We start from the raw sequence: 14,075 nt of genomic DNA, 5'->3' as shown, positions 1-14,075 counted from the left end.
CAGATTTCCAGCATCCGCAGTACTTTGCCTTTGCTTATGGATTCAAACTTCATGGTCAACGAAACACCACGGTACACAGCTATGTGGCCCACACAAACAAAGCATCAGATAGTGTTGAGAAGATACTGATGAAGTTTTAACATCCGTATGCCATATAAAAATATCTTGTGTCTCTTTGTAGAATTTACTACGTGTAGCACACAGATATATTATACCCACGCGAAAACAGAACAAATATTTCACTGATCTTTCTAAACATAATTTACACTACATCATTTGCAGGTTCCCTTATCTGTTACTATAACCTGTTAAAGATACAGCGAAATGCCACAACAGTAAAATACAAAAACACAATACGCTGATCCATAACCGCCACAGGTGCCACTATACAACAACTTGCATTTATATCTTCTGAGGCAGTCCCCCGGAGTCGAGGATGACTTGCTTCCACACTAATCTGAGGAAGGACATTGAGGGAGTGCAGCGATGGCTCACCAGACTGATTCCCGGGATGGCAGGACTGACATATGAAGACTGGATCGACTAGGCTTATATTCAATGGAATGAGAGGGGATTGCATAGAAACATATAAAATTCTGACAGAATTGGACAAGTTAGATGCAGGAAGAATGTTCCCGATGTTGGGGAAGTCCAAAACCAGGGGTCACAGTCTAAGGATAAGGGGTAAGCCATTAAGGCCGAGATGAGGAGAAACTTCTTCACTCAGAGAATTGTGAACCTGTGGAATTCTCTACCACAGAAAGTTGTTGAGGCCAGTTCGTTAGATATATTCAAAAGGGAGTTAGATATGGCCCTTACAGCTAAAGGGATCAAGGGGTATGGAGAGAAAGCAGGAATGGGGTACTGAAGTTGCATGATCAGCTATGATCATATTGAATGGTGGTGCAGGCTCGAAGGGCCGAATGACCTGCTCGTGCACCTATTTTCTATGTTTCTCAGTTGACTGATGAGACCAATGCGGGACCTACAGTCTCTGTCACAGATGGGGCAGGTGGTTGAAGTTCTTGGTTTGCCGTGCGCTCCTTCCGCTGTTTGCGCTTGGCTTTCGCGTGCTCCCGGCGAAGAGACCCGAGGTGTTCGGCGCCCTCCCGGATGCTTCTCCTCCACTTTGAGCAGTCTTGGGCCAGGGATTCCTGCACTTTTTCCAAGGAGACTTTAAAGGTGCCCTTGAAGCATTTCCTCTGCCCATCTGGGACTAGCTTGCCGAGTCGGAGGTCGGAGTAGAACGCTTGTTTGGAGAGTCTAGTATTGGGCATGCGGATGATGTGGCCCATCCATCAGAACTCTTCGAGCATGGTCAATGCTTCGATGCTGGCCTGAGCGAGAACACAGACGTTGGTGCGCCTATCTGCCAATGAATTTCCAGTATTTTGCGGAGGCAGCGTTGGTGGTACTTCTCCAGTGCTTTGAGATGCCTGCTGTACATGGTCCATGTCAAACATATAGGAGGGTGGGTATCACTACTGCTCTGTAGACCATGAGCTTGGTGCCGGGTTTGAGGTCCTGGTCTTCAAACGCTCTCTTCCTCAGGTGACCGAAGGCTGCACTGGCACACTGAAGGCCGTGTTGGACTTAGCCATTAACATCTGCCCTTGTTGACAGTAGGCTCCCAAGGTATGGAAAGTGGTCCATGTTGTCCAAGGCCTAGTCATGGATTTTGATAACCGGGGGGGCAGTGCTGTGTGGCGGGGGCAAGTTGGTAGAGAACCTTTGTCTTATGGATGTTTAATGTAAGGCCCATACTCTCGTACGCTTCGGTGAAGGTGTTGACGATGGTTTGGAGTTCGACCTCAGAGTGTGCGCAAATGCAAGCGTCGTCTGTATACTGTAATTCAATGACAGAGGATGGGACAACCTTGGATCTGGACTGAAGGCGATGGAAGTTAAACAGATTCCCGTTTGTTCTGTAGATTAGCTCCAGTCCAGCGGGGAGCTTACTAAGGGCGAGATGGAGCATTGCAGCAAGGAAGATCGAGAAGAGTGTTGGTGCAATGACACAGCCTTGCTTGACCCCGGTCCACACGTGGATTGGGTCGGTGGTGGATCCGTTGGTCAGGATCACGGCTTGCAGGTCATCGTGAAGCAGGCGGAGGATGGTTTTGAGGGCAGCCGAAATGGAGGAGGACACTCCATAATCCCTCACGGTTGACAGTGTCAAAGACCTTTGTGAGGTCAAAGGCGGTCATGTACAGAGGTTGGTGCTGCTCCCTGCATTTTTCTTGGATTTGACGTGTGGTGAAGATCATGCATTTATATAGCGCCTTTAACGTAGTAAAACGTCCCATGGCGCTTCAAAACAACATTTGACACTGAGTCACATAAGAAATTAGGGCAGGCTTGGTCAATGAGGTAGCTTTAAGGAGCGCCTTAAAGGAAGAACGAGAGATGGAGAGGTTTAGGGAGGGAATTCCAGAGCTTAGAGCCTCAGCAGTTGAAGGCACGGCCACCAATGGTTGAGCGATTAAAATCAGGGATGCTCAAAAGGGCAGAATTAGAGGAGCGCAGGTGTCAGAAAATGTGAGGTCATCCACCTTGGAAAAAAAAACAGTAAAAGGGATTATTATTTGAATGGGGAGAAATTACAACATGCTGCGGTGCAGAGGGACCTGGGGGTCCTTGTGCATGAATCACTAAAGTTAGTTTGCAGGTGCAGCAGGTAATCAGGAAGGCAAATGGAATGTTGGCCTTCATTGCGAGAGGGATGGAGTACAAAAGCAGGGAGGTCCTGCTGCAACTGTATAGGGTATTGGTAAGGCCGTACCTGGAGTACTGCGTGCAGTTTTGGTCACCTTTCTTAAGGAAGGATATACTAGCTTTGGAGGGGGTACAGAGACGATTCACTAGGCTGATTCCGGAGATGAGGGGGTTACCTTATAATGATAGATTGAGTAGACTGGATCTTTACTCGTTGGAGTTCAGAAGGATGAGGGGTGATCTTATAGACACATTTAAAATAATGAAAGGGATAGACAGGATAGAGGCAGAGAAGTTGTTTCCACTGGTCGGGGAGACTAGAACTAGGGGGCACAGCCTTAAAATACCGGGGAGCCAATTTAAAACCGAGTTGAGAAGGAATTTCTTCTCCCAGAGGATTGTGAATCTGTGGAATTCTCTACCCAAGGAAGCAGTTGAGGCTAGCTCATTGAATATATTCAAATCACAGATAGATAGATTTTTAACCAATAAGGGAATTAAGGGTTATGGGGAGGGGGCGGGTAAGTGGAGCTGAGTCCACGGCCAGATCAGCCATGATCTTGTTGAATGGCAGAACAGGCTCGAGGGGCTAGATGGCCTACTCCTGTTCCTAATTCTTATGTTCTTATGTTCTTATTAATGTTGGGGAAGTCCAGAATCAGGGGTCACAGTCTAAGGTTAAGGGGTAAGCCATTTAGGACCGAGATGAGGAGAGACTTCTTCACCCAGAGAGTGGTGAACCTGTGGAATTCTCTGCCACAAAAAGTTGTTGAGGCCAATTCACTAAATATATTCAAAAAGGAGTTAGATGTAGTCCTTACTACTAGGGGGATCAAGGGGTATGGCGAGAAAGCAGGAATGGGGTACTGAAGTTGCATGTTCAGCCATGAACTCAATGAATGGCGGTGCAGGCTCGAAGGTCCGAATGGCCTACTCCTGCACCTATTTTCTATGTTTCTATGTCTCGGGGGAGCTGGAGGAGATTACAGAGATAGGGAGGGACGAAGCCATGGAGGGATTTGAAAACAAGGATGAGAATAATATAAACAAAGATTCAGTCCAATCCAAGTGTATCTGGCAGTTTCTGTCCAATTACAACTTTAACAAACCCCTTCAACATAGGCTGGAAATTCCCCAACAACCCCCCACTCACACTTCAGCTATGGATGCCTCCCTAGTTCCCAAGAGAAGCTCAGAATAGCCTGTTAACTGCTATATCTAGCAGCTGAAGAAACATAGTTGGGCCTCCAGGTATCAAGGCTGATGTTGTGCTTCCTCATTGTAGGACAACTATAATACTGTCCAGCTTGTGGCCTTTCAAAGACTCTGCTATCAAGCGAGCTCCAAGATTAAGCAACTCCCCTTTATCAAACCAGTACCTGACCTCAAATGTTAGCTGGACTCAGTTGGTTGGAAGCTCGTCTCAAAGTTAGATGGTTGTGGGTTCAAGCTCCACTGTAGCACTTGAGCATAGGCCGACACTCCAGTGCAGATCTGAGCGAGTGTGCTGTATTGTTGGTGGTGCCGTCTTTCAGATGAGACAGTCCGTCCATTCCGTATGTCGCAGTTCTTCCAAGCATTTCGCCATCGATCAACGAGGCTGAGAGAAGATCGCTGAAGGGCTTCGGCAACTGTCCAAAATGGTCGCCTAAACTGGAGACAGGTTGTTGATAGGTTGTTCAAGTCGGCCTGGATCAGCATGTCTTTGCTGGTGTAGTGGATGAGACATTAAAAATACATGTCATCACACTATTTGAAGAGTCAGAAATTCTCCTGCTGTCCTGGCCAATACTGTTCCCTCAAACAACACCATTCAAGATTGTGTGGTGACTATTTTGATGTTGATCCTGGGACCTTGATTTGCAGTGACAGGTTGCCTTGTTTGCCTACAGAACAGGGATTGGACTTCAAAATAAACTTATTGGCTATGAGGTCCTCATGGGGAGCGGGCGGGTAAGTGGAGCTGAGTCCACTGCCAGATCAGCCATGATCTTGTTGAATGGCGGAGCAGGCTCGAGGGGCTAGATGGCCTACTCCTGTTCCTAATTCTTATGTTCTTATGTTCTCATGTCCTTTGAGTCTACCTATGGGTGTGAAAGACAGTGGCTCAGTTAGTAGCAGCCTTGCCTCTGGGTTCAAGTCCCACTCCGGAGACTACAGCACAAAAATCTAGGCTGACACTTCAGTGCAGTGCTGAGGGAACGCTGCATTGTCAGAAGTACCGTCTTTCAGATGAGACATTAAACCCTCTCGGATGCAAGTAAAAGATTCCATGGCACTATTTCGAAGAAGAGCAGGGGAGTTATCTCCGGTGTCCTGGCCAATATTTATCCCTCAATCAACACCACTAAAACAGATTATCTGGTCATTATCACATTGCTGTTTGTGGGAGCTTGCTGTGCGCCAATTGGCTGCTGCATTTCCCACGTTACAACAGTGACTACACTTCAAAATATCTTCATCGGTTGTAAAGTGCTTTGGGACGTCCAGTGATCATGAAATGCAAGTCTTTCTTATGTAACTGCAAGTCTTTCTACTTGACCAAGCTCACTATCAAGTATTCAAATCTAACCTTTCGTGTTGAATTTAATAGCACGCCCCCCCACCCCCACACCATCATCCCATCTCCTCTCTTCTCCCTCCCCTATCGGTTCAGTCTTTTGTTTGAAAAGAATTATCAACTTCAAATTATCACCGGTATCACAGTAAACTTTGCTCTGTTCCAACAAATTCTTTCCCTCGCTGGTTGACAATTTTTCTTTCCAATGCAGCAAAACTCATTGGCACTGACCCACATGTCTTCAGTGTTGCAAGGGCTGACATTTCCCTGGTTCTTGTACTGGTGATGGGGTGGCCATGTTGGCCCATTGTTGCAGGGGTGCGTACACAGAGTCTGGTTGTCTGTAATTTAAACATCCAAGTTGGATTACCCTTCAAATTTGTGAAATCATCAGCATTTCACACTCTGCTGCAGTGCTGACTGCTCTAATCTTTCACCCAGTCCAGAAGTGTCCTTTAAAGTTCAGGCCAACGATCCTGAACTGTATCGGGCCTGATTTGTGGGAGAGCACATGTGGATTGTGTCATTTTACTTGTGTCAATTTTGCTCACTGTCCTCTGACATAAACTCTCTGCTGCCGCTGTCTTCCCATCTGTCCATCAGCCTCTATATCCATCACACTAAAGGAAGCACAGTAGCTCTTTGAGAACCATTTCAGCTCAAGGTAATTAAAAAAAAAAATCAAACTTGGAGAACACCTTCATTATGCGTGCAATTGGCAAATGAATTTCAATGTAGATAAGTGTGGAGTGGTGCATTTTGGTCCGAAGAATCAGGAGGTCACCTAATCCTTGGAAAGCAAGAGCCTAAATGGGGTCACGGGGCAAAGGGATTAAGGGATACAGGTACACAAATCACTAAATGTAGCGCTGCAGGTGAATAAGGCTATTTTTAAAAAAACAAACAAAGCACTGGGGCTCATTTCCAGAGGGATAGAATTAAAAAGCAGAGAAGTTATATTAAACTTGTATAGAACTTTTGTTGTACCAGACTTGAACTACTGTGCATAGTTCTGGTCTCCATGTTATAAAAAGGTTACAGAGGCACTCGAGAAGGTGCAAAAACGATTTACAAGGACGATACCAGAACTGAGAGGTTTGATCGACCAGGAAAAAATAAACAGGCTGGGGCTCGTTCCTCTAGAAAAGGGAAGGCCGAGGGTTGATCTAGTGCCTGTCTCCGCCCTTGCCTCAGCTCATCCACTGCTGAAGACCTCATCCATGCCTTTGTTACCTCTAGACTTGACTATTCCAACGCACTCCTGGCTGGCCTCCCACGTTCTACCCCACGTAAACTAGAGGTCATCTTAAACTCACCAGCCCATATCCTAACTCGCACCAAGTCCCGCTCACCCATCACCCCCCCCGGGTGCTCGCTGACCTACATTGTTCCAGTGAAGCAATGCCTCGATTTCAAAATTCTCATCCTTGTTTTCAAATCTCTCCATGGCCCCGCCCCTCCGTATCTCTATAATCTCCTCCAGCCCCACAACACCCCACATCCCTCCCCACCAGAGATATCTGCACTGCTCTAATTCGGCCCTCGAGCATCCCCGATTATAAATCGCTCAACCATTGGTGGCCGTGCCTTCTGTTGCCTGGGCCTTAACCTCTGCAACTTCCTCACTAAACCTCTCCGCCTTTCTTTCTTCCTTCAAGCCGCTGCTTAAAACCTACCTCTTTGGACCAAGGGTCACCTGCCCTAATTTCTCCTTATGAGGCTCGGTATCAAATTTTTTAAATCTCATAACACTCCTGTGAAGCGCCTTGGGACGTTTCAATTCATCAAAGGCGCTATATAAATACAGGTTGTTGTTGTTGTAGTAGAGATCTTTAACATTATGAAAGGGTATGGTGGGGTAGATGTAGAGAAGATATTTCCACTTGTGGGAGAGACAACAACTAAGTGCTATAAGCAATGTTCTCCCGAAGGTCCTGCGCAGACCGCTCACCAGCTGTTGCCGCTGGTAAAGATACAGTGCGGCCACGCAGCACATTTAAAAGGATCGCGCACGGGGGAAAAAAAATAGCGGGCACAGTGGCCATAAATATGATCGTCACTAACAAATCCAAAAGGAAATTCAGGAGAAACGTATTTACCCAGAGAGTGGTTAGAATGTGAAACTCACTACCACAAGTCGTTGAGGTGAATAGCATAAATGCATTTAAACGCACGAAGGAGAAAAGAATAGATTGGATGAAGAGGGATGGGAGGTGGGTTGTGTGGTGCATAGACCAGTTGGGTTGAATGGCCCGTTTCTATGCTGCATACTCTATGTAATGCAGGCTGTTGTAAGGATCTGTTTCTATGTCTCCAAATGGGCTCACACTGCGCTGCTTAAAGACCTTCACATACCCCAATTATCTGCAGCAGATATCACAGGAACATGTTCACATTATGCTGTGGGGAGGCAACCTTGACATATCCCAACTGGCTACAACAGATACTACAGGGACATACCCACACTGATTACAGAGAAGAGACTTTGAAACAGATGAGAAATCTGAAGGGAAGCTGGTTATGAAAATGCTTTTGAGGTCCACCATAACAAAAATGTTCGTGTATAGCTCTTCACTGCATTTAATGCGCACCAGTCTTTCAAACCCATGTTACAATGCACAGTATTAAAAAAAAGTCTTAAAAGCCAAAAAGAATACGGCTGTTTTAAAATAGATTATTTATTCAGGGACTAATCCAGAACAGGGCTAATACTACTTTTCTTAAAATAGAGAGACTATGGTCCCAGCAGCCCATGGATTTTCTGGGACAAGGCACAATGGACAGAGATGATGCACAAGAGTTAGCTGCTAGCTAAAATAACTGTTTAACCTTTTGCATTAAACCATGGTTTTTAAAATCAGCTGCTTTCAGCATTATGTAGGCTTTCAGTTGAGCTGCACACCTCCTTTCTAAATCACAAACCTGTAATAATAACATGGTTTATCATGACAAATGTTGTAAAACTGAGAACCACAGAAATTGAATGCACCAACGAACAGCGCTCAATTTAAGATATTTGGGAGCTGTTGAAAAGTTATCCAATTCTTTCGGAATGAAATGTTACTCAAATCCTCAAGGGATTACGTTAGTTTACTCCTACACGGCAAGCGAGCCCCAGGTGGGCAGAGGAAACGTTATAAGGACACCCTCAAAGCCTCCTTGATAAAGTGCAACATCCCCACTGACACCTGGGAGTCCCTGGCCAAAGACCGCCCTAAGTGGAGGAAGTGCATCCAGGAGGGCGCTGAGCACCTCGAGTCTCGTCGCCGAGAGCATGCAGAAATCAAGCGCAGGCAGCGGAAAGAGCGTGCGGCAAACCAGACTCCCCACCCACCCTTTCCTTCAACCACTGTCTGTCCGACCTGTGACAGAGACTGTAATTCCCGTATTGGACTGTATAGTCACCTGAAAACTCACTTTTAGAGTAGAAGCAAGTCTTCCTCGATTTCGAGGAACTGCCTATGATGATGAGCACACTCGCCTCTGAGTCAGAAGGTTGTGAGTTCAAGTCCCACTCCAGAGACTTGAGCACAAAAATCTAGGCTGACTCTAGTGCAGTGCTGAGGGAGTGCTGCACTGTCGGAGGTGCCGCGTTTCGGATGAGATTTTAAGCCGACGCCCCGTCTGCTCTCTCAGGTGGACGTAAAAGAGCGTATGGCACTATTTCAAGAAGAGCAGGGGAATTCTCCCTGGTGTGCTGGCCAATATTTATTGTTCAATCAACATGACTAAAACAGATTATCTGGTCATTATCATATTGCTGTTTGTGGGAGCTTGCTGTGTGTAAATTGGCTGTTGCATTTGGCGATGGCTTGGAGTTCGACCTCAATGTGCGCAGACGCAAACATCGTCCCCATACTGTGATTCAATGAGAGAGGATGGGACGACCTTGGATCTAGCCTGGAGGCGACGAAGGTTGAACAGATTCCCAATGGTTCTATAGTTTAGTTCCACTCCAGCGGGGAGCTTGTTGCGAGCGAGATGGAGCATTGCAGCGAGGAAGATCGAGAAGAGCATTGGCGCGATGACGCAGCCCTGCTTGACCCCGGTCCAGACGTGGATTGGGTCTGTGGTGGATCCGTTGGTCAGGATTACGGCCTGCATGTTGTTGTGAAGCAGGTGACAAACTTTTGGGGGGCAGCCGAAACGGAGGAGCACGCTCCAAAGTCCCTCACGGATGATAGTATCAACGGCCTTTGTGAGGTCAAAGAGTGTGCTACCCACTGAGCCACAGCTGACGCAGTAAAAAGGAGAATATGGAAGACCAAAAACAAAGCATCATAGAAGTGGTCAATCACCTGTTAAACTTCATGTTTCAGGGTTAAAGATGCATTTCTGGGACACTTGGGAGGGGCTAATAGGCACTTCTACAGCAAGATTACGTGAGAAATATCATTGCATAAAATTTTCCTGAATATTATTTCCCATTCCCCAAAAACAATCAAAAAAAATATGGACTTCAAACAATTCCACATTGCTTGTAACACAAAAACACAATTACTCAGTATAAACAACCAATTACTTAAGATAACCTGGGAATGATTAGAAGGTAATCTGATCAAAGAGTTTGAGTTGATGTGCGAAACCACAAGTGAACTGGAGCAATTTACAGCCATTATTTGACTCCAAAGATGAAGCAACATCCTTCAAGGCACTCTAGCTTCTAACACGTATACTATAACAGAAAATGCTCAGCAGCCAAGCAGCATCTATGGAGAAAGAAAGTGAGTTAACATTTTCAGGTCGATGACTGGAAGATTAGGCCTTTAGCACGTGGTCCGATGCTGTCTGACCTGCTGAGTGTTTGCAGCATTTTCTGTTTTAATTTCAGATTGCCAGCATTTTTGCTTTTGCACTAACTTTTTTGACCAACAGTGGTTCTCAGCATGGATACCAATCATCAATACATGGCCACATTCACAGCAAGACGGTGGTGTAACCAGTGTTTCTGGACAGACCCACAATTAACAGTAAATCAGCTGGGGAAATCATTAATTGTATACATGCAAATGCATAATTACAAGTACTATTAAAATCTTAACAAGTGCTAAAATAATAGAAAACAAGAAAATGGCATTGGAAACAAGATCGGAGGCAGACAGTCATTTTTAAAAAAACGTTAAGCACAGCATGCTATTTCATGTTCTTTTTCTTAAATAGAGAAAATATTACTTTTTAAGTAATAGAGAAAATATATAAATTTCAACCTATCAAATAAACCCATTTCTAATAATCTCATTGTTTGTGTATATACCTTGCAATCATCAAATAGTGTTGAGGTTGAGATGAAATGAAACATAATAAATGTAACACGGCAGCCAACGAAACACAAGACATTAATACGATTTCCCTTTTTTTCCCCCAGTGGGTGAGGGAGTCCGCTCTGACGGAGTCTCTGCGAGTGAGAAGTGATTGCTGTATCTGGGTTACTGATGTTTCTCACAAAGGGGGACAAAAATAATCCAATGACAAATTCCCAACATATTGAGACAACCTGGGATTGCAGCCCAGTGGGATTTGGAACAATTATGAGCTGAGGCTGAATCGGATAACTGAGCAGAAACACAGCGGGAGGCTCAGAGCTCTTTACCCCAAACCTCCCAGCGAGTGAGAGGGGGGGGAGTCTGTGCTTGGCCGTTTGGTCACTGTAACCTTGAAATAAAGTGAAAAGAAAGAAAGACTTGGATTTCTATCACGCCTTTCACAACCACCAGATGGCCCAAAGCACTTTACAGCCAATGAAGTACTTTTTTTTATACCTGCAGTCACTATTGTAACGTGGGAAACGCGGCAGCTAATTTGCACACAGCAAGGTCACACAAACAGCAATGTGATAATGACCAGATCATCTGTTTTTTAGTGACTCTGCTTCAGCTTATCTGCTACTGAAACCCTCATCCATCCCTGTTATCTCTAGACTTGACTATTCCAACACACTCCTCGCTAGTCTCCCACATTGTACCCTACATAAACATGTGGTCATTCAAAACTGCAGCCCATGTTCTAACTCGCACCAAGTCCTGCTCACCCATCACCCCCTGTGCTCGCTAACCGACATTGGCCCCCAGATAAGCAATGCCTCAATTTCAAAATCCTCATCCTTGTTTACAAATTCCTCCATGGCCTCGCTCCTCCCTATCTTTAATCTCTTTCAGCCTCACAACACCGCCCTTCTGCCCCGCCACCTACCTCCTTCCCCCCACCTCCACCTACCTACCTCCTCCTCCTCCTCTCCCCCCACCTACCTCATCCTCTCTCCCCCACCACCTACCTCCTCCTCGCTCTCTCTCTCTCTCTCTCTCTCTCTCCCCCCAACAACCACCTCCTCTCCAACCCCCCCCCCACCAACCACCTCCTCTTTCTCACCCCCCTCCACCTACCACCTCCTCCTCTTCCTCCTCCCCCCCACCTCCTCCCTCTCTACCCCCCACCACCTCCTCCTCTTCTTCTTCTTTCCCCCCCACCACCTCCTCCTCCCCAACCACCTCCTCTTCCTCCCCCCACCTCAACCTACCCCCTCTTCCGCTCCCCCCACCACCACCTCCTCTTCCCCCCCCCCACCACCACCACCTCTTTCCCCCCCCACCCCCACCACCACCACCACCTCTTTCCCCCCCCCCCCCCCACCACCTCCTCCTCTTCCCCCCCCCACCACCTCCTCCTCTTCCCCTCCCCACCACCTCCTCCTCTTCCCCTCCCCACCACAACCTACCTCCTCTTCCACCCCCCACCACCTCCTCTTCCCCCCCACCACCTCCTCTTCCCCCCCCCCCACCACCTACCTCCTCTTCACCCCCCCTCCACCACAACCTACCTCCTCCTCTTCCCCCCCCACCTCAACCTACCTCCTCTTCACCCCCCCCTCCACCACAACCTACCTCCTCCTCTTTCCCCCCCCCCCAACACCTCCTCTTCCCCCCCCCACCTCAACCTACCTCCACTTCCCCCCCCCACAACCTACCTCCTCTTCCCCCCCCCACCACAACCTACCTCCTCTTCCCCCCCCCCCCACCACAACCTACCTCCTCTTCCCCCCCCACCACCTACCTCCTCTTACCGACCCCCCCACCACCACCACAACCTACCTCCTCTTACCGCCCCCACCACAACCTACCTCCTCTTTCCCTCCCCCCCACCACAACCTCCCTCCTCTTCCCCCCCCTACCACAACCTACCTCCTCTTCCCCCCCCCACCACAACCTACCTCCTCTCTTCCCCCCCCCACCACCACCACAACCTACCTCCTCTTTCTCTACCCACCCCCACCACCACAACCTACCTCCTCTTTCTCTTCCACCCCCCCACAACCTACCTCCTCTTTCTCTCCCCCCCCCCCAACAACCTACCTCCTCTTTCTCCCCCCCCCACTACAACCTACCTCCTCTTCCACCACCTCCTCCTCTCCCCCCCCCCCCACCACCTCCTCCTCTTCTCCCCCAACCACCTCCTCTTCCCCCCCCCCACCTCCTCCTCCTCCTCTTCTCCCCCAACCACCTCCTCTTCCCCCCCCCCAACCACCTCCTCTTCCCCCCCCCACCTCCTCCTCTTCCCCCCCCACCTCCTCCTCTTCCCCCCCCCCACCTCCTCCTCTTCCCCCCCCCCAACCACCTCCTCTTCACCCCCCCCACCTCCTCCTCTTCCCCCCCCCCCAACACAACCTACCTCCTCGTCCCCCCCCCACCACAACCAACCTCCTCTTCCCCCCCCCCACCACAACCAACCTCCTCTTCCACTCCCCACCACAACCAACCTCCTCTTTCCCCCCACCACAACCAACCTCCTCTTTCTCCCCCCCCCCCAACCTACCTCCTCTTTCCCCCCCCCCCAACCACAACCTACCTCCTCTTCCCCCCCCACCACAACCTAGCTCTTCCCCCCCTCCCACCACAACCTACCTCCTCTTACCCCCCCCCACCCCCACCACAACCTACCTCCTCTTACCCCCCCCACAACCTACCTCCTCTTACCCCCCCCACCACCACAACTTACCTCCTCTTCCCCCCCCCACCACAACCTACCTCCTCTTCCCTTCCCCCCACAACCTACCTCCTCTTCCCTCTCTCCCTCCCCCCCCCCCCAAAGGATATCTGCATTCCTTAAAATTCTGCCTTTTGGAGCACCCTGATTATAATTGCTCAACCATCGGTGGCCGTGCCTTCAGCTGCCTGGTCCCTATGCTCTGGAACACCCTCCCTAAACCTCTCCACTTCTCTGCCCCTCTTTCCTCCTTTAAGACACTCCTTAAAACCTACCTCTTTGACCAAGCTTTTGGTCATCTGCCATAATTTATGTGGCTCAGTGTGAAATGTATTTATTTTTGTCATAACACTCCTGTGAAGCACCTTGGGATATTCTGCTACATTGTAAGTGCTATATAAATAAAAGTTGTTGTTGTTGATTTAGATATAAATATTGGCCCCAGGACACCGGGCATACCTCCCCTGCTCTTCTTTGAAATAGTGGCCATGGGATCTTTTACATCCACCTGAGAGGGCAGACAGGGCCTCGGTTTAACGTCTCATCTGAAAGACGGCACCTCCGACAGGGCAGCGCTCCCTCAGCACCGCACTGGGAGGGTCAGCCTAGATTTTTGTGCTCAAGTCTCCGGAGTGGGGAAGTGAAGCCACCAGCTTGAGTCTCAGATGCTCCCAGTTAAGGGGAGGGTGATGGATAAGAGTTTGTGTTTGGCCATTTGGTCAGTGTACCCTTGAAATAAAAGTGGGCACCTTGACATTTCATTCCCACTCCCAGCCGACGGGGTGGAAGAACTGAGGACACACACACACATAGAACTGGGCTT

The 14,075-nt window shown here is 48.4% G+C and overlaps 1 protein-coding gene across 2 annotated transcripts in view; it reads right to left on the bottom strand.

Annotated features, from left to right (window-relative positions):
• pex14 (peroxisomal biogenesis factor 14) overlaps positions 1 to 14,075 on the bottom strand; it is a 256,878-nt gene that overhangs the window by 242,485 nt on the left and 318 nt on the right. Inside the window, exon 1 of one of the 2 annotated variants that reach the window (XM_070860575.1) lies at positions 10,530 to 10,612. The exons of the other annotated variant lie outside the window; for it this stretch is intronic. Within the exon in view, the coding sequence (XP_070716676.1) occupies positions 10,530 to 10,574 (45 nt within the window). The 5' untranslated portion in view covers positions 10,575 to 10,612. Of the gene's footprint in view, positions 1 to 10,529; positions 10,613 to 14,075 lie in introns of those variants that run through there. 2 annotated transcript variants of the gene reach the window in all.

This window comes from Pristiophorus japonicus, chromosome 18 (genome assembly GCF_044704955.1).
Source record: "Pristiophorus japonicus isolate sPriJap1 chromosome 18, sPriJap1.hap1, whole genome shotgun sequence".
Classification (NCBI taxonomy): Eukaryota; Metazoa; Chordata; class Chondrichthyes; family Pristiophoridae; genus Pristiophorus; species Pristiophorus japonicus.
Note: the sequence above shows the minus strand (reverse complement) of the source record. Positions and strands in the feature narration are given on the sequence as shown.